General features: G+C 48.0%; 1 protein-coding gene and 1 long non-coding RNA gene across 7 annotated transcripts in view; one reads left to right on the forward strand and one right to left on the reverse strand.

Moving 5' to 3' along the window:
* LOC128890892 (max dimerization protein 1-like) overlaps nt 1-24,595 on the forward strand; it is a 173,714-nt gene that overhangs the window by 82,009 nt on the left and 67,110 nt on the right. For all 6 annotated transcript variants that reach the window (XM_054149873.1, XM_054149881.1, XM_054149889.1 and 3 more), the window contains exon 5: nt 17,109-17,223. In XM_054149873.1, coding sequence (XP_054005848.1) covers nt 17,109-17,223 — 115 coding nt within the window. The remainder of the gene's footprint in view (nt 1-17,108; nt 17,224-24,595) is intronic.
* Nucleotides 9,799-19,855, reverse strand: LOC128890962 (uncharacterized). Its single transcript, XR_008460712.1, has 3 exons — nt 19,747-19,855; nt 10,385-11,272; nt 9,799-10,021 (listed from the first exon to the last, which is right to left on the reverse strand). It is a non-coding gene; the product is annotated as an uncharacterized LOC128890962 (long non-coding RNA).

A 24,595-nucleotide genomic window follows, 5' to 3' on the forward strand; every position in this document is an offset into this window, starting at 1 on the left:
TTTTGTACGTACTTATTTATATAAATACATTTTTATAAACTCACTTACGTAAACTCATTTTTATAAATTAATTTACGTAAACATATCTTTATAACTTCATTTATGTAATTCTATTTTCACGAATACGTTTATGTACACACCTTTTTACGTACTTATTTATACGAACACGTTTTAATAAACTCATTTATATAAATTCGTGTACATAATTTACCAAGTAGAAATTCGCAAATATAAATACGCGATGGAAGGAGCACGTTAAGAAACTTACAATTTCATCAACGATGTCCTCGTCGAAAAAGTTAGCGGCGGTATCCTGCGATTGTTTTCGAAGACGTAGAATTAATTTTCCCGGAAAGGCGAAGCCGAGTACCGTTTGGAAAAACCGCGAATAGAAACGCCGTCGACGTCGCTCACCCGTGAAACGTTGCCAGGAGATGGCGAACAGAGGACAAGCACGCCACTTGCCGCGTACTTTTACCTCCGGACCGTGTTTCCGTATAATTGGCCGCGGGATGGCGAGCTCGAAACCGCGAAGTGTCGTTCAATGCGTCAAACATTATAATGGCAAAAGCGATCCTATCGGTTGGGTAAAGCTGAGAACCGACGCGACACGGCCGCTCTGTGCCTGCCTCAATCGAATAACTCCCGGAACCGGGCCGCTGGAATTGATCGATATCGATTGTCTTTTTATTCAATGCGCGCTGTTTTTCAACCAGATGCTTCGCCGAACGACCGCTGCTTCGAGAGAGACTCCTTCGACCAGCGTGCCCCGTTCCTCGTTTTCTATCGAATAATATTTTCATTCCGCTGGCTGCGCGCGTTAATGCTTTGCGTGCAATTTCTTTCTTTTTCTCTCTCTCTCTCTCTCTCTCTCTCTTTTTTTATCGTACCTCCACCGGCGATTATATCGGAATAATTAAATGGAAAAAGGTCGCTGGAAATTTATATTTGGAATACATGAATAAGGAAGTTAAATTAAGATTGCGCTCATGGAAATACTTTATAGAAAGATTAGCGTTCGAAAAGTTAAAAATATAATTTTAAAACGCGCGGATATTTTTACGCGTAATGGAAGCTTGGAAAAAAAGTGTACACCGAGAACAAGTTACAGCTGAGTTGTGCTGGTGACAATTTGTACAAGTATAGTTGCATCCGACTGGCTATATCGTCTTCTATATTGTCTTTTGTTCGGTTCTCCAGAAACAGTCAAAGTTCGTGGGAGATAACCTTTGTAAATTAAAGTATTCAGATAAAACTCGGCTCTCCTCCAGATAGGAATATCAACACCGCGAAAAGGAATCGATAGACCGCGAACCACTCGAAAGAAATCCGAACGAATACGACGCTGTCGATCGTACGAAATTTTGTCCGCAACGATGCGCGCATATGTAAACAATCATTTTTCGTTTTCGCCTGTCTGAATTGATATATAGGTATACCGTTAATTTCGCGTAGAAAAAAAAAAGAAAAGAAAGGATCGAGCCTTCCTACGCCACTGTCGACCTGCATCGATGTGTACACCGTGTCGTTGCAATTGCGCTGTCGAGTGCATCGAACCCGCGTAGGTGAAAGAGTGAACCAAAGCGGTTCTCTCGTGCACGCTCGTTCGTTCGCTGGGTGCTCGCTTCTTTGTTAAACCGTCGGTCCAAAGGTTAAAATCGAAACGCGCGTCGCCGCGACGACGGGATGGGTTATTGCAATCGTTCCTGAGCGATCGAAACGTATCCTATCCCTGGAACATAGTAGGAGGGATCGGTATCGATACACCAATGTTTGGTGAAGTTAGGAAAAGGGAAAGAGACGTGTGAGCTTATATAAGAATTGGAGCGAAAGTTTGTTACCTATTTTTTTTTTACGGGAGAGAGATCAATTTAGATAAATAAGAGCCATCGTGAATTCGAAAAAATATTCGATAAATATAATAATTTAGGCGCATCGAATTAGAATGCCCTCTTAATTTAAGCGCAGGCCATGGAGAGAACTCGATCGAATTTATGGCAATTCCGAGCACGCGCCAGTCGCATGTGCAGGCTCGGATCGATCGAGACGACTGCGAGGTTAATTGCTATTAAGTGAGAAGTACTCCCGTTCTCTTTGTACCGATATTTGTATCGCGCCATTGTCTGGATTAGAAGATTAATGCGCGCTCGCGTCGCGATACCTTTGATAAATACATTCACCTCTAATTGGAGGATTCGCAGTGATTTAGGTACTCGATCGGTCGCGTTTAATTGCGTTCAGGTGTTGCGTGCTCCGACACGATTTTGCGCGATGTACGCGGCCTCGACGAACGGAGTGGAACAATAGCTTCTGCCGAGAACAATCGGAAATTTTTCAACCGAGCGTTTATGCTAATTTTGTATCTTTTTAGTGCCGCGGACGCACATGCACGTTTAAAGAAAGTTACTGGTATCGGCTATGGACGCATATATGCGTCCAAAGAAAATTATCGACGTATGTGTGCGTCCAGACTATGGAAAATGAACATCGGTATCGGAAAAGCAACGAGTACGTGCTCGCCGAGACAAAAACAACGACTTCGTTGCTTGTTTTGCTATTCGACGCTGCGTGCCGCACGCGTTCACGCACATGATGCGTTTAGCGTGCAGCAGCGCACGATACCGAGCGTGTTTGTCTCTCCGGTCGGCTATTATCCGACAGAAAGCAGCTGCGCGCATCTTATCAGCGTCGATAACACGTAAAAATAGCCACGAGTCGTCGATTGCCCGGGAGACTCGCGAGGAATTCCAAATGAGGCGGACGATTTCCAAAGGACTCGGCGCAGGTGGACACTCCATGCCAAATAGAATGCTTTTCGTTACAATGATTCCATTTTTGCCGGACCTTGGTCGTATTATAGTCTTTGAACATACTTAACGTTTTTATATATCTACAGTTTATTCGTACGACGTTTAGTTTCAGAAATAAAAATTAAAAACGTAGAAGACCTTCTTACCTGAAATTCAATATCTGCAACGAATTTTTAACTTTTCAATTTTTATTTTCGAAACTAAGCGTCCCACGAACAAACTGTAAATATAAAAAAGTTTCGTCTCATCATCCCCTATTTAGCTGATATTTTTTAAAAATCGATTCAACGAATGTAAACATTTCTCCGTGCCCATTTCTTGAGAACGTATAACCCTTCGCAGTGAAAGGGGTCAATAAACTTCTCCAAAACAATTTCCAATCTCCAAACGTCTCCGATAATCCTCCGCACGGTGTCCTTAAATTTGTCCAGATCTCGAACAGGTTAAGCCGTTATTTCCAAAAACTGTGATACACTCACGTCCGAACGATCCGCCCCAAAATAAACGCACGGGACACCCGACAACGGATCACTTAAAATTCCTGCGTCGTTCAGCCCGAACTCAAACTTTTATTTTCGCGAGGCTTAATCCGAATCACTGTCGCCGCGAATCGCGTCCCACGGACTCCCTGGTCCAGATTTACGCGACGCGGGTTCCTTAAATAGAAGCATCGTATAAACTCCGAGGTCCTTCGCAGTTCCCTGACCTCTGGACGGATTCGATCTAAGCAACCTCTGGCCCTCGAAGGGTTAATCGTTGGAGCACTCCGAGCTGCTCGCGGGTAACTTAGCAGAAAATCTTTCCCCCCCGCCCGTCCCGCCACGGGACTCGTGTTTACCACGGGCACGTACAATGTAAACACGAGGAGAATTCCCTGAGAGATGCCCGATATTACGCAGCGGAGGATGCGTACTCTAGGATGTTGCGTCGCTTTATGAAAAAATCTGCGTTAGGGATACTCGAAATGCCTAGTGGAACTGGTGGGTTTATTTCTTCTTGGATATTAAAATTTAGACGATAGAAAGGATCATGGAACTTGAAGACTGGAGTGCAGAGATGGTAGAATTCAGGGACAGGTCAGAGGACATTCTAATGTAATGACAGCAGTATAAAGGATATCTCGCAGTCTAGAGACACTAGTTCAAAGGACGTTGAAGTCTAAGGACGTTAATACAGGCCACTTCAAAGACACTGGTATAAAGGATGTTACGATCTGAAGCCACTGGCCAAAGGACAGGACAGTCTGGAGACTTCAGCTCAAAGCACACTGGAATACAAAGATGGTAGCTCATCATCAAGAGTCACCACTGTTCACATTACTTTAGGGGTTCTCCTAGTCCTAAGTTAATTGTTTATAGTCCACCGCACTCCAAAGACGCTAACACATCTTCGGAGATCACTGCTGTTCAAAGCATGCTACTTTAAACCTTTCTATAGTTGTTTACGGTGCAGTTGTTTACAGGATACCTTAATCGAAAGACTCCAGGCCATTACCAAACCACCCCATAATCCAGATACACCGGTTCAGCGACTCCCTTAATTACAAGACACTTCTTGGAAGGAGCCTACAATCCACGTAAATTACTTTAAAGGTTCCCGCTGTTGTTTATAGGACATCTTAATCGAAAGACTCTAGGTCGTTACCAAACCACCCCATAATCCAAATACACCAGTTGAGGGACTCCCTCAATTACAAGACACTTCTTGGAAGGAGGCTACAGTCCAAGCAAACTAATCTAGAGCCCCCGCCGCCCCCCAAAACTCGAGACACTTGTCCCCAGGACACTACAACCACCATCCACGTAATTCCAATAGTCGAAACTAACTTCGAGCTCTCCGAACGACCTGTTCCCTCCACCCGGCTAAAAATCCTCCCGTGGCGTCGCATCCGCGATACCTTCTGACCAGACATTCCCGCACGTTTAGCATTTAGGGGCTGTATTTAAACTCCTGATCCTGCAACGGCCGAGCGCTCCGGCACGGTCAAACCGTGCAGCTGGCACTTGGTAGCCCGTTGTACACGGGGATCGCGTGGGTGTTCACCGACACGTGTACATACACAGGCGACGTAACGCTCTGGTTTCGCTTAATTAAACTGTGTCTAGCTCGGTCCAAAGCCCCGGCGTGTCGCGGGCGACAAAGGAGAGCCCAGGCCTGGCCAGTGGCGGCGGCGCAGAAGGCAGAGCACGTGCCTTCATTAGGGACGCGACCCCAAAGCTATGCCCGTGTCCCGCGTAATCCAAAATAACGGGCCAAGACTAACTTCGTTTACGGGCCGACGGAATCCTGGAAAACTGGACGACCTCGAGGATGAACTGACCGATCAGCGCTGTGTCGCGTCTGCTAACCCTTCGGGGGACCTGGACTTCGGTTGCGATTGGATTTCGAATTGGAATCTCATTCCGAAGCACTTTCCAGAGAATCGGAAGGTTGCTTAGAAGAATTATAGCGTAGACTTTTACCCGAGGTAACACGTGCTCTCCTGTTGTGTTGAGACACCCTGTAACGGAGTCAACGATTGGAGTGGAACAATTATGCACGTTATGATAGATAAACCTTTAAATTAAATGCTCTGCATAATTAAACGCGGAAGATTGCAAACAGTAATTCTAGATTTGGCCACTAGAAAATCGAGCTTGTATTCCGTACTGAATTACCAGTAAACAGAGTTTCGCTCGTTATTACGAACTCCACTTTTCACACGAGTGGCGCGTTTCGATCACCGCCGACACTTTCAATCGTCGCTCGACTCCCGAACGCTCTATCATCAATCAAATCTTCGCCCGACCAGGCTCCCTACCGGCCCTATATCGCGTCCAAAAACGACCAGCAGCCACGCACCATTGCAATTTTCACCAACTAATTACCCCGAACCGTGAACCCCCTAACCGAGAAGCAGTAGACCTCGTTCCCCCGATTCCCCGAAATGTAGAGCAATTCGAAGCGACGAATTTTCTGTCTGGCTAGAACGTAGACAGGACGTTCCAGTACAATGCCCAGTACATCTGTCCATCAAAGTGCAACAGGACAAACCTTCGCACCAACTTCCTCCCATTATTTTCGTAAGCGTGCTCCATCGCCGAGGTTACGTCCGCGCCATTGCGCTCTCTGCGCGCGTTAATAAAGCTTCGCCGACGTTTTAATAGCCGCCACTCGTCTTGTTACGAAAAATAAAACGATCGACCGTCCCTCCCCGCCGCCCCGAACGCTTCCAGAGCAAATTATTGTTTTTGCGTGTTTTCTCGAACGGCGCGCGGCGTCCCTTGGAAATATTTCCTCCGGCGCAGCCTCGACTCTTTTCGCGACGTTCTTTTGCTGGAACGACGACCGGACTCTCTTCTGGTTTGCTCTATTTGCACCCTCGAACGTTCATAATTCCGTCGGATAAAACGAATCGCCGGTGGAGGACAAATAACGAGTGTCTGTCGTCTCCTTGAGCCCGACTGGGGTTCCACCGGGTTCGTTCACCCCGTGTAAGTGACATTACATCCACTCCTGTTCCGTAACGCTACGAGCTTTTATGTACTAATTATCGGCTTCTACGTTTTCTCGTAGTCGGTACCGGGTAAGTCGTTCGGCGGCATTCCAGGTGCCTAGCCACTTCCATGGGAACGGCTTTGTTCATTAACTTTGACATTTCCCCGCCGCTATAAGTCTTCATTCGACAACGCCGCGCGTTTTGCGTCGTTTCAAACATGGCGACGGCGGATCGGGTTCGCCGTCGCCCGTGGACACTCTGAAACGACGTTCCGACGTCGTGTTCGTTCAGAGATCGTCGTGATCTCGAAAGAGTAAAAGGCGTTGTTATATTTTTAGACGTTGAAAAGATCGATCGGATATTCCAGGAAAAACAGAACTCGGTTAAAATCGCGAACGCCTTCGTTACGTGCCGGTTCGGTATCGATCGATTCGCGTAACGACCCGAAGCTCTTAGGGAATCGGCTTTTGTTTTCCAGCGTCACCGCGCAGTCTTTTCTGACGCGTACGATTTCAGCAAAAAATATATGTATACACATCAGGCGTGGATAGCTTCGCAAATCGTCCCCGAAGAAATTAAAGGACGCCAATAAATTTGTCAGTTTTGTTATCCGAAACAAAATGGCAGCGCTGCAGCTTCGAAAGTGCGTCGTCAGATTCCACGGCTGCCAAAACACAGCAATCATAATTATCAACCGTACGCAGAAGTTTCCCAACGTCTCTCCCCGTCCTCGCGAACTTCCACCCCCGCGTCCTTCCCCTCTTTCCTTCCCGCCCCGGGAGAGGAGTCGAACAACTTTCTTTCCTCGCATCAGCGTGCGCGAATTCGTCCCTCGATTTTCCAAAAATAATTTAAGACCGGTGCCGTTTTCGTCGCCCAGAACCGGCGCAATCCCATTAACGAGACACGCCGCTCCGGCAGCGCAAGGGATGCGAGGCTTCCGAGAGGCGGATCAGTCGATGGGGAAGTTGGCCGGCTGCGGAGAGGGCGTCTTGACCGAGTGAGCGCCGTTTAATTAGGATAAAACCAAATTCGCGAGTCCCGTGGCCATGTACAGAGTTACCGAGGGGGAGGCTCTATTCGTGACTCCGTGCAAAAGGGGCGCGCAACCCCCTCACCCCCTGTTTCTCCTTCTAGATCTAGCGGGGGCTCGCTTTACGAATGGGCAAGTTCAAGCGAAGCGTAAGTTCGTACAAGTTGCTAGCCCCGACTCGAGTATCCGTCGTAATAAATTGCTAAGCCGTTTCTGGAGCCACTCTCCGAACGTCCAATTAATCAGGGATGTTAATTTCAACCCCACCCCTTCCTTTAGGAATCCTCCGGGCCGGGATTTTAAGCGAGGTCCGATTAATTGTCGCCCTTTGATCGCGAATAATTATCGCGATTATTCCGTTCGGTGGTTATTAAACGACTTTTGGTTCGATTGAATCGCGAGAATCGAAGGTGGAAGCATCGCCATCGGATGGATCTATGGTTCGCTGCGGGACGTCGTACCTTCTCGTCCAGGTAACTCCTTCGAGATACATTTTAGTAATCGTGTCACTTCAAATGGCATGCTTACTTTTGCATATAGTCTCGGTGTTAAAATGAGCATCGTCGAGTCCAGAAAAAAAAAAAGAAAAATGAAAACTAATAACTCTCGAGACTCGTTCTCAGTTTTAACTTCTCCCTGTTATTCTTTCTTCGGGGATCCGAAACTTGGCCGAGAATTAATCGCACGAAGCTACCCAACGTCGACGTTAGGTTCCTCTCGCGGCTGCATACTCTTCGCGGAATGAAAGAGGCTCGTCTCGCGAGGACACGGCGGCTCGTTATGAACCGCATTAGCTAAAGCGACTTAAGTCGCCCGGTTGCCTCTGTACACCGGTGTTCCCTGGGATTCTCCCGTCCCGGCGAGCTCTCGAAGACGCTTCGGATGAGTTTCGCTACACTGTGCGGTTCTGGGAGGCTTCAACCGTTAGAGATGCGCGGGCATGGCTCCTGATGGCTTCGTTCTCTTGTCGTACCGTACGTGGGTTGGTAGAGCTCCGCTGGAACATCTCCGGGTGCATTCGAGAGAATGGCTCAGGGTTGGCGTTATCTAAGCACTTCTTGTGGCTTGAACTAGGACGAGGCGAATTGGTGACTCCTAGGTGATGACTATGGAACCTAGCTCTCGAAATTGTAGGAATTAATTTGGGTCCTAGCTCTAGAAATTTTGGGAATTGAGTCCTACCTCTAGGACTTTTAGGAATTAACACGAATCGTAGCTCTAGAGGTTTCAGCAATTAACACTTAATGTTTCTTGGCTCATCCTCGACAGTCACTCGCCCAAAACCATCGCAACCATCCAAAAACCACTTCCGTGAAATAATTTTTCTCCGTCGCTTAAACGTCGCTATATCCTGGTGGATCGACGCCTCCTGGAATCTTTAGCGCCGGGCGAATAAACCACGCTAGTTGGTCGCGATCAATCGATGGCGAGGCTATTCCAGAGTCCGTCGTCACGCAAGTGCGTGCCTGGACGTTATCGGCAGGAGTGGCGTGCGTTACGAGCTATAAATTTCCCGGTTGATATTTTCGTGCCATTTTTCACGAGTTATAATTCCGCTTTAACACGTCCCGCCACGAGATAAAGCAACACGCGAGTACGCGCGGTGTTCCTTTGCCCGTGGGTCGCCGCTATCGGTCGCGAAACGGAAAATTATGCCGCGCGATTACGCTCGCTCGGATGGCCGTGGAATACTTCAATAATTCATGGGAACGTGATTCCGTGATTTTTCACGGAAACCCCTTGACGCGTGCCACCTCGCAAATCTCGATTTTCCACCTCGGACCGTATATACACGTACGTAATCGCAATCACCACCGCTTTCCCTTGGATAACTCACAAGCAAATAGCAAAAGGACAGTATCCACCAACGAATAATAGTCGAGACCTCCGTAGTTTAGACCTCCTCGAGCCATTAACGAGCCACTCGCGCTGTTCCGGCCCTCTTGTTCCGTGCTCTCCGTGTACGTGTGCTCCGAGGACGTATATAGACGACCCAGCGTGAATAACCGTCCACCGTTCGGCGGTCGTATATATGCGAGGGGGGCGTGCACGACCAGAACAGTCGGATCTCGTTCGTTCTCGAGGCAGTGGCGGTGCATGTGCGCCAGCGGTTGCATCGATGCATCGGGAAGGAACGAGACGCGGGGCAGAGCAGATAGAGAAACGAGCAAGCAACAGGGACGGGCCGGATGAATGTGCAGCAGAAGGCACAGCTCCCGTGGTGGGAGTGTTGGTTGCAGCAGAAAAGAGGAGGGAAGCGGGGACAGCGGAGTTACGAGGCTGTTTACAGGCGGCTGTTAAAGCGATCTAACTCATGGCCGGCCAATGCACCCGCCGGGATTGGCTGCAGCCACGCACTTACGACTGCTGTTCGTGCCTTGCTTTGGTATACCTCGACTCGCAAGCCCGTACGACTCCCTTTACGCGCAGCTAGTTAGAGCGGCCTGAACGACGTTGACTCCGCGGATGAGACATTAGTACCCGGTATATTTATTCAAATGGTCGCTAAACGGCGCGCGGTCGCCTTTATGGTCATGTTTCATGGTTTAGAGATTGTAGCAGCGTGCTCGCTCGTGTCCTCCAATTTAAACGGTGCATCGCGGTTTCCGCCGTGGCTGCTATCTAGTGGATGGCGAACGCATATCTTCTTAGTTACGGTCATTCGGAATTTTAGGACCAGTGTCGGGAATGTTGGTGCACCTGCAAATTAATAGAATCATATCGATCCTAGGAGATTACAACGATCCCGAACGGAGGGGGTCCCGAGCGTGAGGTTGACTTTTTTAATTAGCTTTTGCACAGTGGTACATTATGAGAAACTAAAGTTAATAGTATATAGTTTCGGGATTAGACGTTGCTATTGTTTATCTGAAGTAATATGGCCACTACTGCCAGAAGCAACTAATAACTTGCTCATAAATAAGTTGCACTTAAAATAAATTGTAGGAGAACAAAAATAAAATCTTGTAAAATTGTTAGCTCTATTATTTCCTTCTTTATTACCTACCACTGTGCAAAAACTGACTTAAAAGTCAGCTCACGGGTACCTCTTGCGAGACAAACCAGGCCGATCCGGTGGAACGACGTGGTCGTAGCGCGCGTTAACACTAGCGTCGCTCTCGGAGATTCCCGCCATTCCCTGCCTATCAATCTCATCATTCTTTGACATCCTTTTCCCGTCGGCGCAGCTCGCTGCAACATTTTTGCCGCAGGCCGATGAGTCCTGGAACGAGTCGACGGGGTGGCCCTTCAATCGATACGCGCGTGTGACACCAGCATTATGAAATTCCTGTCCCGGCTGTTCGGCGTACCAGAGCCTGATGAATAAATACTTCGCGGGGAATTCCCGTGTCGAAGTAGGCGGCGTGCTTCGCGAAGACGCGGATGGCTCGAACGGTTGCCCGAGACGCGTGTCGGTAACGTTTGAACGTTGATTATTAATTCGCCACGGGTTTCGGTAGAGGGTTTTGCGCGGGAGGGAGCCTCGGCAAGGGAACCCCCCTATTCGATACCGTCTGCTGGAATATTCGACAATGCTCGCGCGATGGCTGCGACGCCTCGTGTCAACTATTTCCCGTGGGGTGAGCGTTTTGTTGCCGCTCGCCTGGAGAAACACCCTCTGGCTCAACAGAATCTGACGCGTAGTCATTCGGGGAGTCTCTTGGACAAACTGACGCGTCTAGTCAGGGATTCCCGAAATTATTGACGACGTCCCGGCCTGGGAACGTCGGCCACGCATGCACGAGACTTTCTTTTCACTTGGGTTTCACTTTCATCGGAAGGAACGGAGCGCCACCGTCGGCTTAACCGTCTGTTCCCGACTGGAGTCCTTCCTGGAGTGCTGACATCGAGGAGATTCTTGAAGAGGAGAGGCTCCTCGATGGGTGGATGGACGAGCCAACTTCGACACCGGGGATAGATCGCCACGTTTGCCTCGAGCAATCTGTAAATCTGTTCAAGAAGATGCATGTTAGGGAATCAAAAGATTTGAATTTGTCCGTACAAGTAATTTTAAATCGGAATTGGTCTGTCAGAATCGCGGATGCGACGACCTTGAACGGTCGATATTTTCTGCCTCGACCTGGCTCGCCATCCGCACACGCGTCCTTCTAACAAATTTCGACACGTTTCTTTCGCTATCGTGAACGCACCTTTCGAATATAATTCGAAAATTTCAGCACGAAGTAACCTACCGATTTCTTCTACTATTTTACGTTTGAAACCGGTGCGATATTTGCGCGATTTTTCGTAATTCGAGCCGGCGAACCCGCAGCGATCGGACCGTGGGAGCAATTAAAAGGCAATCGAGCGTGAAAGCGCGCGAGTTCTTCGAGCGTGAGCCCGCGCGCCAGAAAGGAGCGTGTAAAAATAAAATCTAAAAGCAGGAAAAACAGTGCTTTAGGGGCCGCGGGGGGTGGGGGGGGGGGCGGGGGGGGGGGGAGAGGAGGGTGGTCGGTGAATTCTGGCGAAACGAGGCGCGCAAGGGCTCCTTTAACCACTCGACGCTCCAACCGGAGTGTACCCGTGTATATAGGTACACACTGTATTTTTCCGCTAACCCCGATTAAGCTGGCCATTTGAAAATAACCAATATAAAATCTCCAATAAACATAGCACCACAAAAACACGAAATTCTAATAAGACGACGAAGTAAAATAAAATGAAACGAAACTCTCGACTCAAGAGTAAAGTGTAAATTGAATGGATAATTTCTTCGTTGTTAGTAACAACGTACATTTTTATTGCTTTCAATTTTTAAGTAGATTATTCGTTTGTTTTGGCATTTTTTTTTTTTTTTTTTTTGTATTGTTCGTACTTTCAAAAATTCCAGTTCCAGTACAAAGTAATAAAAATATTAATTACTTCTATTACCGATGCGATTGACTAGAAAAAGTGAATGTTATATTTTTGTCGTGTTCTTTTTTCCCCGAGTATTTTTAATTACCAACTTTTGGAGAAAGGTGAACGTTAAGCGGTTAATAATTCAAACGAGCCGATTACACGTCTCTGCAGCAACAACGCGGCCCGCCCCGGTTAGAATAGGATTACGGGAGCCTTTAGTTTTCCGACCGAGTGTGCTGCTAAGCGGCTTACCTTCTCATGCACGTAGAGGCGAACGCGGGCTACTATACGCGGCATCCGCGATTTCTCGCGCGAGATCGAACTAATTTACTATGCACCGCGCGCCAGAACCGCGTAAATTTGATTTGGAACGAAAATGAGTAATAACCGCGCGAAATGACGTTTCGATCCTTTCCTCCGCAATACCATTGGAAAATAACCGAAATATCGATTTGCTCGAAATAACGTCGAGAATGACAATGATACGTATATATGCGTTTCTTCGAGTGCAGTAGAAAATGCATCGGAAACGCACTTGAAAATTGCAGTATTGTTAATATCATCTGGGTCGTATATATACGTTGATCTGTCCTGAAGACCGTATATATACGTTCACGATGACTTGGTGCAAATTATTAGATTGTCCCAAAAAGCTCAGTGTTTCTATAAATAAACAACCTTATCTCTCAGAAGTTGAATGATAATAATAGAACAAAGGATCGCATGTAACTCCCGCAGAGAATTGGAAATAATAAAAAATTGAAAACCGAAACGGGACTAAAACTATTCGGCAATCGTCGCGAAGAATAGTCGGCATGTCAGCACGTAAATAATTTGTTTACCGAAACTCTGCACCCCGTCAAACCTGTCCCAGCGTCGAAGTTAGACAGGCCGCGGTTACTCCGGCTCTATCTACGTCATATTTGCGTAACGTTTCGCGGTTCGGCGACTTTTCATTCCGTCGACACTCGCGTAACGGGGGACAGGTCGCGTCAGTTGGGGTTTCGAACTTTATATTGTGGCTCACTTTGCCCGGATGAAACGGAATCCCGGATAATCGAGCCTCGGCGCGGCGTCGCTCTCCGTTCGGCAGCGTTTCCAGGTTTATGGCGAATACGCGAAGGTTGTAATTAATTTCAGTTGTTGCTGGGTGATTTAGTGGGCCGACGGTGGCCAATGTTGGCCTGGCTCGAACGATGAAATTAATTGCAATTACTGTAATTACGCCGCGTCGACGACGACCGAACTCTTTGACGATGCGTTTCGGTCGCGACTAAACCGAAATTGGTAAGAGCCGTTTTGTATGGGAAAATTGGGAGAAGTCGTGAAAATCACGCCGTTGTAACCTATAACTGACGTTATTTTTGGAGAAACGTATATATACGTCCTCCACCCCTGAAGACACCGTATGTATAGATACGTGTGATACTCTGTGAATTCACTGTCCACGTTCGTCAGACCGTATATACACATTTGTGGTAAACGACTGTCTACTTTCTCGGGACGTATATATACGATCTTCGTAGACAAGTATATCTTATATGACTACGTACAAATTACTGCTATGTCCTAAAAGTTTCTAATTTACGACTCGGGATAGTTCAGTTCGAATCTTTATCTAAAATAATTGTGTAAATATTTGAATAATATTTATTTACTTTTCACCTGCCCAGTGTATCCGCGTAATCTTTAATTGTCGAAAATCAATCCTCTTCCTGCACCCTATTAGGTGGCGGCTAGTGGTAGGTTCTGGTGTATACAGAAACAGCATCGAGGTCTGATCAAACATTTACTTAACCGTTAGTTCGCGAATACAACCAGGATGCTAGCCTTAGGAGATTGAATACAACGGATGCACCATAAATTGAAACAGAAATTCTTGGCAAATCAATTGCTTGGAACGTTTAAATCCACGTTAACCGTATTCGCGAAAATACTAAAATCAAAGAATATTCTAGAAAAAGTAACACCAGACTCACGTTTCCATAGAAAATTAATTTCAACTTTTCAGTGACCTCCGAACCGACCATAGTTCTTCATAAACGGTTTCTTCCAAGCTCGGGACTAAAGAAGTTACTTTAAAGTGAAAGTTCATATTGACTTGCCCTGTTTATACTAGACAGCGAATTTACTCGGAGGAAGAAAACTGAAGTTCCGGCGAATTTTCCAACAACTTTCGAGAAAGCGGAAGTTTTGATTAAATTTCTGATTCAACCGGTGGAAATTAATCTTTCGTTTTCAATAACATTGACAAATTCTACGAAAGAATACTTTTTGTTGAACGCAACACTTTTTTAAATAAGATTTCTAGTCCGCGCGAATAGGGCGATATTTTCGTTTCAATTTCTGTTACGTTGGTGAAATGGGAACGCTGGACTAGATCAAATTTTTTATTTCACGGTAACATTGTTTTCGAAACGGTATTGCAAATTTCGACCACGTCACCATGTTATTGATCCGGGCGTAAAATATTCAGCAAGCTGATACAGTTTTTGACTTTCGTCGCTTTTCCATATTTAGGGTCACTATATACACGATTTCATAATTCAGGGATCGTATAAATACGTACACTATCGGAGATCGTACATACACGGCCTCCTAACTCAGACTGGCCCTATCGACAAACTAAAAACAAGGAATACTCTCTTGTCTATCCGAAACCACGCCCACCAATCGTCCCCCAAAAAGGAAGGGAAAATGAAGAAAGCAGAAAGAAGCGTCCACGATTTCCCAAGACGCTCGATCACCGCTCGCGCCAACAACTCGACCGTAAGCAAACCTTCCGCGAAATGAGTTTTTTTTTCCTCCTTCGCATCGGGGGGGGGGGGGGTTCGAGCCCCTTAAAACCAGCCAACCCCATCCTTAAATGCCCTGTGCATAACGCTTCCAGCGGGCAGAATGCAACTATCTAGGGGCAGAAACCGTCCACTCTGCGGCCCGCGAGACATAATACCGTTTGATGACGTCATTAAGCCAGAGCCGGCTTATTGTTTCTCGTAAAACGGTACGTGCAAACGTGCGGTACACGGGGCTGTGTGTTCCCGCAGACGTCGACGTCTTGGTAGGCTCTTTCGACATAACCCGACACCCCAAACCTCCGTCAACCCCCTCCGCAACCCCGTCTCCTTACTCGCGGTATGCGCGTCCCTCGAGCCTCTCGTCTGCAACCCCTTGATCGTCGACGTCGTCTGCGACAAGCTTCACCGCCGTCGTCTCCATTTTCCACGACGGAACAATAAACCGGGGCATAAACTTATAATTAAATGCCTGTAACGGCGCGTGTTTGGCACATGTGACGCACGTCCGCCCAGGAACTTGTTACGGACGCTGGAAATAAATTCCCGTGGCCACGGGACCCGCGGGCCACCGCTGACGAGACGTCGCGACGTCTACGCTCTCTTTTGCCCCCATCGCGGCGTACATTTTTTAATTAATTTTCGCGCAGGAAAAACTGCCCCCGTTATTTGGTCGGTCTTGTTTCGCGTTGCGCGGTTCGCCCTGCACTCTCGGTGAATAAATGTTGATTTTTCGAACGTCGCGCGCGCGTCGTGTGCTCTAAGAGGTATGAATTTTTACGGTTCGAATACGCGAGACGTGTATACACGTCCTCACAAACCGTATATATACGAGAATCGTGTATATACGTCTTCTACGCGGTGAGTTGTTTACGACTGGAACTTTTTTTTAAATTGATAAGGTGGTTTGTTCTGAAACGACCCAAAGGACGTGTATACACAAGAATCGTACATATACGTCTCCTAAATGGACATTTATTCATCGACTCAAAACCTTTCCAATTCGAAAGGGTGATTTGTTGTGAAATAACTTCAAGAATTCCACAGTCGCTAGGATTTCACAGTACACTCGCAGACGAGTTATCGATACCCCGTTCGATAATCGTCAACTGCGTCCCCGAATTGCTGGTAAAATCGATTCGAAAGGGAGAATTCTTCCCGACGTGCCATTTCTCCGTTCCAACGGTCGCCGCAGGGTGTTCCGGGAGGGAAATAATTCCCGCGCGTTTCCTGCTTTCGTATTCCGAATGTATGTTTATCGCGCGATTCGCTCGGCTAATGGCCCGTGATCGCCGCGATAATCGGAATCTTATCGCTATTTCCGAACGGTTTCGCGACGAAATCTACGTTTTCGCTGCACGGTATCGAAGAAAATACGAGCCCGGGTAAAAATGTCTGTCAACGCATCAAAGACAAACGAGTTCCCGCAAGACACGTCGAATAAAGACCAGAGATCGAGTTATAAAATAAAATATAAATATGTTTCGATGACGTTTATTCCTCCCGCTGGCGTATATACACGATCGCCACGAATTGTGCGTTCTCACACCTAATTGACCAGTGATGGGGAAATTCGTTGGTTGAATTCTTATGGGACAACCCCGACTCGTTTTTATTAGTGGCGCGGCGCGACCTCTATTTCGTCCACTGATTCACGGGGTTCCAGCGAAGCTTACAGGGCGAGATTCCGCTCCATTCATCGTCGTGGCCTACGTGACACGAAAAACGGATGCCAGGGAGGCTTTCGGGTAATTCGAAAGCCCTGCCGCACCGCGGGACGAATTACGAGCGCGGTAAACTTTCGAGTCCGGTCACCCTGTACACAACGTTTCCTCGAGCGTAATCAGTGGTTATCGCGAGAATACTTCGAATTCCATTCTGAACTCGCGCCATGATTTCTAACCGATCCTGTATTATTCTAGGTTCGTCTAAGTTCGCTTGGTCGTTGCGACCGTACAGCTACTGGAATAAACGTATATATACGTTCTTAGGAAAGGTTTAAACGACTCTCTCCTACAAGGATGACTTTAATGAAACTCGTTCCCAAAAATTGAACGCCTAAGAATTCTTCCTACACTTATAAACCAAGCCTTCAGTTCTACATTCCGCCAGAGATTTTACTAACTCCATCGTTTTTATTTTTGTTGCAGGAGAGCGCACCTCAGAAATTGCCTTGAAAAGCTGAAGGTATTGGTTCCGTTAGGACCCGAAACCTCGAGACACACCACGCTGGGGCTCTTGACTAAGGCGAAGCGTTTTATCAAGGTACGCACAAGTTTCCATCGTGAAACACTGTCGCGAAAGATGGACGCAAGTTTTATAACGAAAGACTCTCAGACCTATAAGCAAACTGTTACAAGTTCTACCCTTCCTTCGCTCCTCGTTTCACCATCTTTTCGCGACCCGAGACGCCAACCCATTCTCCGCGGAGGGTGGTTAAGTAACTTTCCTCCATCTTTCGCGATTATCCGCGCTGCAGGTACCTACGACTCGCAGCGCAGGACAAGGCCTGGATCGGATGCACGCGCGAAAGCTTTCCGTAAAAGTCTAGCCGCCCAGCGAGACGATGGACAACGGGGGGGGGGTCCCCCCCCGGTGCGTTTGAATATTTCATGGTTTTGTCGCCTAGGTGAAGTCGCCGTTCGCGGGACCTAGATGCCAAGAAGCGAGCCTGGACAGACACGTACATATCATTGGTAGCTGGGAAGAATTCATTCTTCCAGCAACCCTTTCGTCTTTCTCATTCGAGTTTCGAGGGTAAACGAACCAAGAGCTAACCCGGACCTAACCTCGAGACTAGGTAAACTGCAAGAGAAGTCTTTAGATAAAGTTCATCTACGAGGAAGATCTTCCCTCTAATAGCTAAATTGCTGACAACAGTTCGAACAGTCTCCCTAATGAGGCAATTCAGACCGAGCTGTGGCGATACAAGAGGAAATTCGTAGCAACTCTGCCATTATGTCATGTTTCGCACGCATGGAGATTCTAGTGGACGGAAGGATTTAACGAGCCAGGGTGAATAAGACCAGGAAGCTGCTCGTCCAGCCAAGGGTTACAGCCCTGATGGCGTTGCTTTAAACTCCAGCAGCAAGAAGCTGAGTCTTTCTGGCAGAACGTATATATATATGTCTGGTAAACTTTCATGGGACGTATATAGCCGATTTTCCGAAGTATCTATACCGTTCAGCGATACACGATAACCAAAGAGGAAAAGTTCTTAGTACCGATGAAGCTCGGTGGTCGTACAACTCCAATCGTCACACGTGCACGGGTTGCGGCGAAAACGCTAGGGAGATTTGCTCGCGCATAAAACGGGTCGGGTAATTAGCAAGAAAGATGGCGGAAAAGATGGGCGAGTGTGAAAAGAATCGCGGTCGAGCACAGCCGTCGGAGAAACACCGCCGCGGCGGGATGATAGCGGCTGGAAGACGGAAAGAAAGAAGGTCCAGGGGCGGACAAATAAAGTATTACCCGAGCACGACCGCCTGCTACACGCCGCCGTCTCCACCAGCGCGAAATACGAATGAGCCCCCTCGTCCCTCCCTCTTCAACCCTGACCACCCACCCTCGAGCTGCCCTCCACCCTCCAACGCAAAGGTGGAGGTTTCCCGCACAGCTACGAGCCTTTCCCTCCCTTCGATTCTCCGCCTTTAATTTTTCCTTCGGCTTCTTTCCACCCTCGACACGCTTCATTTCCTCTCCTCCAGGCTCCTCTCCTCGGCCCTCTGTCCTCGTCTCGCCGCTTCTGGACCACCCTTCTTTGTTTCTCGGACCGAAATCTTTGCTTCGTCTCCTCGTCCCCACCCCGTCGCTTACCCGTCGTCCCTTTGGTCCACGCTTCCCACTTTTTTCCCCGTTGGCTAGCGGCTGGCTGATGATAAATCGCCGTGCGCCCCGTTAATGAGCTGGCCGCTTTCAGACGACTCTAATTAGTCGAACTCGTCGTCGACCGGCTCGAAGTTTCGAGGAGTCTCAATAGGGCGGATTTTAATGTCGGCGAGACCTCGTGATATGTCAGCGCCGGGGCACCCGGGGATACGCTCGTCGATCGAAACGGTGGAGGTCAACCGGTGACAAACGAGTGGAACTTAGGATGGGTTCGCTATGGCTCGTTTGGGACTAATCGCGATCGTACTTAGTCTAACAACTCGAATACTTGCTGTTCTATGTGCGCATGGGCGCCGTGGGAGACGTATATACGCGCTTATCGTACACATCTTTGCGTTTTAGACGGCGTATAGGTCGTTAGTATGTAGTCGCTTACCGTGGAAGACGTATATATACGTAGACGTATAGAGGTTCAAATCATACGAAATTATTTAAAACCCATATCGAAGTTCAACTAAACCTCATCACCGGCGAGTACACGCGCGACTGTTTATACTAACGCGTGTTATCGAATAATCATTGAAAATTGTTCTCCAGGTTTCGCTACGTGTTATGAAACTGTGCCCGACGCGCTGCAATCGAACGTCCTTAATTTATTAATACACAAGTGCGCTGTACCGAAAGTTTTCTAATGTACCACAGTTCCCCGCGCATGGGAAACTCTGGTAATTATACGGTAGTTGAATTTTGTTGCAGAGAAGTAATGACACCGACTTGGGAGTAATTTTGCCTGCTCGCGTAAACACGCTCTTGCACGAATTAATATAAGCGTCGCGAGTGGCCATCGTATACCAAACGGGTAGCGTTCGCGTGATTCTCTACCTTCCGCACTCTCATGATTCCGATTTAATTACAAATATTTTTGTATTTGTAAAGAATAAATTAACGCTTTGACAGTACCTCGATAAGTGACGACAGGCCCTCCTCGATAAATGAACAGGAGCATCCACCCCACCGCGCTTTGTCACACACACACGCGCGCGCGCACACACACACACACATACACACATTCACACACTGAACCGTACTCTCTTCGTCGTACGATGTACTCCACACAACGAACGGACCCATACTACCACGCGCGCACGGGAGCCGCTAGCGTAGAGGCGACCCCTTCCTAGGCCACGCGATGCGCGAGGTCGATGCGCGGTAAATCATTACTACGCCGACTGTGGATAACAACGGGCTGCCACGTGTCTCCTCTATCATTATACATCGTATATATTCGCGAATCTGCACATATGTACGATCTTTGGAACGTATATATACGTGTCTTTCATAAACGTGTACGTATCAGTAAAAACTTATATATTCGTCATACATACACGTATATAAATGTGTACATTGATGAACGAGAACGTGCACATGCGTCCGTCGTGTATAATCGATGCCCCTAAGATATCGTATTATGTATAATCGTACATCTACGTCATATATGCACGTATATAAATGTGTAAATTGATGAACGAGAACGTACATATGCGTCCGTCGTGTATAACGATGCATCTAAGAGATCCGTACATGTACGTCTTCGTGATGTAAAGGGTTAAGTCGACGGAATCTGTAAATCTCGTTCAGTTGGTCCGTTTAAACGAAAACCGTGAAGCGTATTATTACACCGCAGCCTAGTTTCTCGTGCGACGGACCAAACGATCGGGCTTCCACAAACAGCGGCGACCCCTCCCCCCCGAGCGGGTCCCGCAGCGGGAATGGTGGACACAGGGAAATCTTGCGGCAGGTATCTAATGCAGGCACGTAATGTACAGGGTACCTGCAGATCGGATTGATATATACGGGGAATCTCCCACGCGGACTCCGCATGCATGAACGAACGGTGGATACGCGCTGCTGCACGTCGCTCTCTGCAAACCGTGCAGCGGAGACCATAGGCAAACACGTATACGCGTCCACCAACCGTACACGCACGTAGACCTTTGCACGCTATTGTGCCAGCCAGCCTGTAATTTACTAACTACGCATCCATTGTCCGTCGCCACTCTCTGTGTGCCGCGACACCTTAGCCTAGCTCTCCGTCGACCTACGAGTGGCCTCTTCCAAGAGGGGCCCGACGTTTCTTTGCTTTTGTCTCCCGCTTGGCCTCCCGCTGCTTTTCAGATCGCCTTCTTTTGACTCTTTCGCTGCTCCCTCAGCGGCGAGCTTTAACCCGGAACCGCGCGGCCGAGATGCACCGCCGGATTATAATTGGAGGATAGCAAGCCTCGAATGAGATAATTAATATTTTAAAGTTTCGAGTTGGAAGTACTCGAGTAGGTCAGTGTTTGGATATTTGTTGGGTATTCGAGTGTGGTTATTAAAAATTTGGAGCACCGAGTAATCAATTTAAAAATATAAGATGAATCCTTCGAGGGGTTGAAATATGAATGTACCGAATGTGGAGTTCGGAGTAGATTACTTTCAATCATTATTTTTTCACAGTTCCACGGCTGGTAACGCGTCATCTCCGCACTCTTGCTCTTCTTTATTATTTTCCACGCGAGAAAAGATTAAACCTCACCCTATCTACCTCGCCGTACCTTAACACCTTTTCCACCCTCGACCCTCTTTCATCTCCTACTATTTATCTTTCCGCGATTCGTTTCCCCTTATCTTCCTTCCCGTATGACTTCCGTTCTTTTATTTAGCGCAATATTCTTTTGTCCTAGAAAATCCTCCAGCCCCTCTAACCGCCCTCTGTTTTCACGTTTTCCAACTTCCATTTTCATCCTTCGAGTCACGCCTTTCCTCCGCGCCTTTATTTTTCTCGTCTCCGCATTTTATTTTCCGCTGGCCTCGCCAGTCATTTTCCATCCCCCTTTCCGTTCGATCCTTTTGCTCCTTTTTTTTTTTCCCCGACGTCGTCGTTGGAGCAAAACCGCCATTCGCGTACGATACAGCATCCCGTTTTAATGCATCGACGCGTTATGGTATTAAGCGTGGCACGTCGCTGTCTGCCGAAGAAGGACAGCAACAGGCTGCGATCGCGTTAAGGAACACGACAATGGCACGACTTCCGCTTTAGAAACGACTCTATGCGAACCGGGACGCGGCGTTTCGCGTGCTTTCGGAACATCTCTACGGTTTCGGGGACGACGGCAATTTACGAAATATAGCTCAACTTGCTTCGTAATAAACACAAAAGATTGCATAGTATCGCGGATTTTGTGCAGAAGAATGAAGTGTCGTATACGAATCATGGAATCCACGAATCTACAAGTCCATAGATCGTGGAATCCATGAATTCTACAATCCACGAATCGTGGGTTTGAATCACCGAGCATTATTTTTCCTACATCTACAATCGTAAGAAATATCTCTCACAGAATGGAGAGTATCAATTTCGTATCTTAAAGGTACCAAAAAGGATGCCCGTCGCCGCAAACTACAAGTCCGATTATTGCATCCGTCGCAAGACGAACAGCGTCTGCCCCGAGTGATTAAAACTCGCCCCAGAATGTATTCAGAGGCGGTCAACTCCGAGTCAGCGTTTCTCCGCGCCGCCCGAATCGCCATAAAGACGCTGCATGAGCAATAAAATCGCGTGGAAATTGCGTTCGGAAGAGAAGCAGCGACACCGTGGCACGAGAATTCAATCGCCCCCGCGATAAATCAGCCGAGCGGTCGGTTCCTGCGAGACACAGAGTCCGCTAGCGGCTCGGGGCAATGGAATCTGCCTGGGAGCGGACGACCTTGCCCGTGCGGGTAACCTGTATTTGTTGAGATAATGGGTGATGATTTTGATAATTGCGACGTACATATACGCTTTCGATTGTCAGCAATCGTATATATGCGGTCTGAACGTAGTGTCATAGACGAAAAACGTATATGTACGGCCTCTGAAACTATATTCACATTCGAAAGACGTACATATATATATATATATATGAGTTCTGAATGTAGAGTCACACACAAAAGCCACGACGTATCATGAAACGAATCGACCGTTCAGCCCTGAAGAGGTTATCCATTTCACGGTCGTGCAATCTGCCACAGAAAATTAAGCAAGCGTCACGGGCCCAAGGACTCCTCTTCCCGAGTTATCTAACCTTTGACGCAGGCCTGACCTTGATAAACGCGTCTAGAAGAGGGAAACGAAGAAGGGGGGCTGCATTTTCCCGGCAATTAAACACAATTGTCGCTAAGCGCCCGTTGCGCGACCATTAAATATCCCCCCACAGGAACGGGGGTCCAACCGAAACGAATCCTCTGGGAAGAATTTATGCCATCTCGTTGAAAAAGTATTTCCCCCCCCCCCCCCCCCCACCCCTCACCCCCAACCCCGATCCCCGTAGATCCATCCTGATTTCATCGTGGCAAAATTACTTCTTTAAATCGAGCAGACGCACGCTTCCTCCGCGATCCATTTCCGCTAAGGAAGAAAGCACTCGCGCTCTTGTTCCACGTTTCATGGATTGTTGGTCCACGTCCGCGTTGTTAATTTCATTCCGTCCCGGCGCGGTCGTTTCGATCGATCCCATTGACTAAAGGGAGCTGCCGAGGGAAGATCGAGGGAACGTTACGGCGGGGTCGAACCACCCTGATTTCCTGTGACGCGCTCCGAGGCATTTTTATCGAGTCCTCTTACTCCATTTCAGTGTACCGTCCTGGCACGTTCGACTACCATGGATTCTTCGGGCGTCGCGGGGATCGTCCGAGGAGTTGGCTCGCTAACCGGAAATGGTATTTTCGGGGCTACTCCACGCCGAGTTTGGTGATTCGAGAAGTGGGTTTTCTAGTCTGGTCAGGCTAACAGAGGGATTTAGTCAGTTTTTGTGCGGATGAAGAAGCAGGTGGTTCCCCTCTAAGTAGAAGGGAGCGTGGAGTACTTGACGGGTCGCACATATACGTCTTTCGAACGCGAATATACTTTCAGAGGTAGCGTATATACGTCTTTCGAATGTGACGCCACTTTAAGAGGATGCGTATCAAGTCTTCCAGAAGAAGAAGAAGATTGCAGAAGCGAGCAGTATTGTTCGAAAGGGTCGTCGCCGACACGCATTGTCGCACGTGTGCGTCATGCGCGCCCCATGCCCCTTGCTCTGCACGCTGCATCGACGGGGACACGCACATGCATATTGCACCAGGCTGCATAACCCAGAAACGGACGCCCACGAAAGCGGCTGGGTTCGTGATCAGCCGCGAGCGATGCATCGAGTAATGAATATTCCGTTTCTGCGTGGGGTTACCTCCGACCTGCGGCGGCATTCCGTTTATCCGCAGTCCAGCGGCAGAGTCATCGCCGGCTGCCCCGATCCGGCGAATATATCGCCCGACTCGCCCCGGACAGATTATTTGCAAACGTCTCGAACGGACGATGCCTCGATAGGCCTCGAGCAGGGGATATCAACGTTCTCTTAACCCTACGTTAGCTTCGTTTTATCTTTATTCACTTTGGAAAGGAATCGTTTGCTGAGTGTGGGAGCAAAGGTTGCAGGGCCGTGAGTTCTCTGGAGAGGTAGCAGAATCTTCTGGGGATCAGGAACACCTGAGAATGGAAAAGGTTCTTTATTCGGGATTAGTATCTTCGGAGTAGTAGCAGTCAGCTGGTGACACGTGGAAGCGGAGGACCGAGACCGTTCGAAGCACCAGGACCACCTAAAAATATTCACCCAAGGTTATTAGCACTCTTAATCGCTACAACAAACGTAATAAACAAAAAGGTGTTCTAGAATGCATCCTGTGTCCAGCAAGCTCTGTCACAGATAGCCCAAGTCCAGCCACCTACTTACGTAGCCATCGACTTACGTGGAAG

The sequence above is a fragment of the Hylaeus anthracinus genome, unplaced genomic scaffold (assembly GCF_026225885.1).
Source record: "Hylaeus anthracinus isolate JK02 unplaced genomic scaffold, UHH_iyHylAnth1.0_haploid 0, whole genome shotgun sequence".
Lineage (NCBI taxonomy): Eukaryota > Metazoa > Arthropoda > Insecta > Hymenoptera > Colletidae > Hylaeus > Hylaeus anthracinus.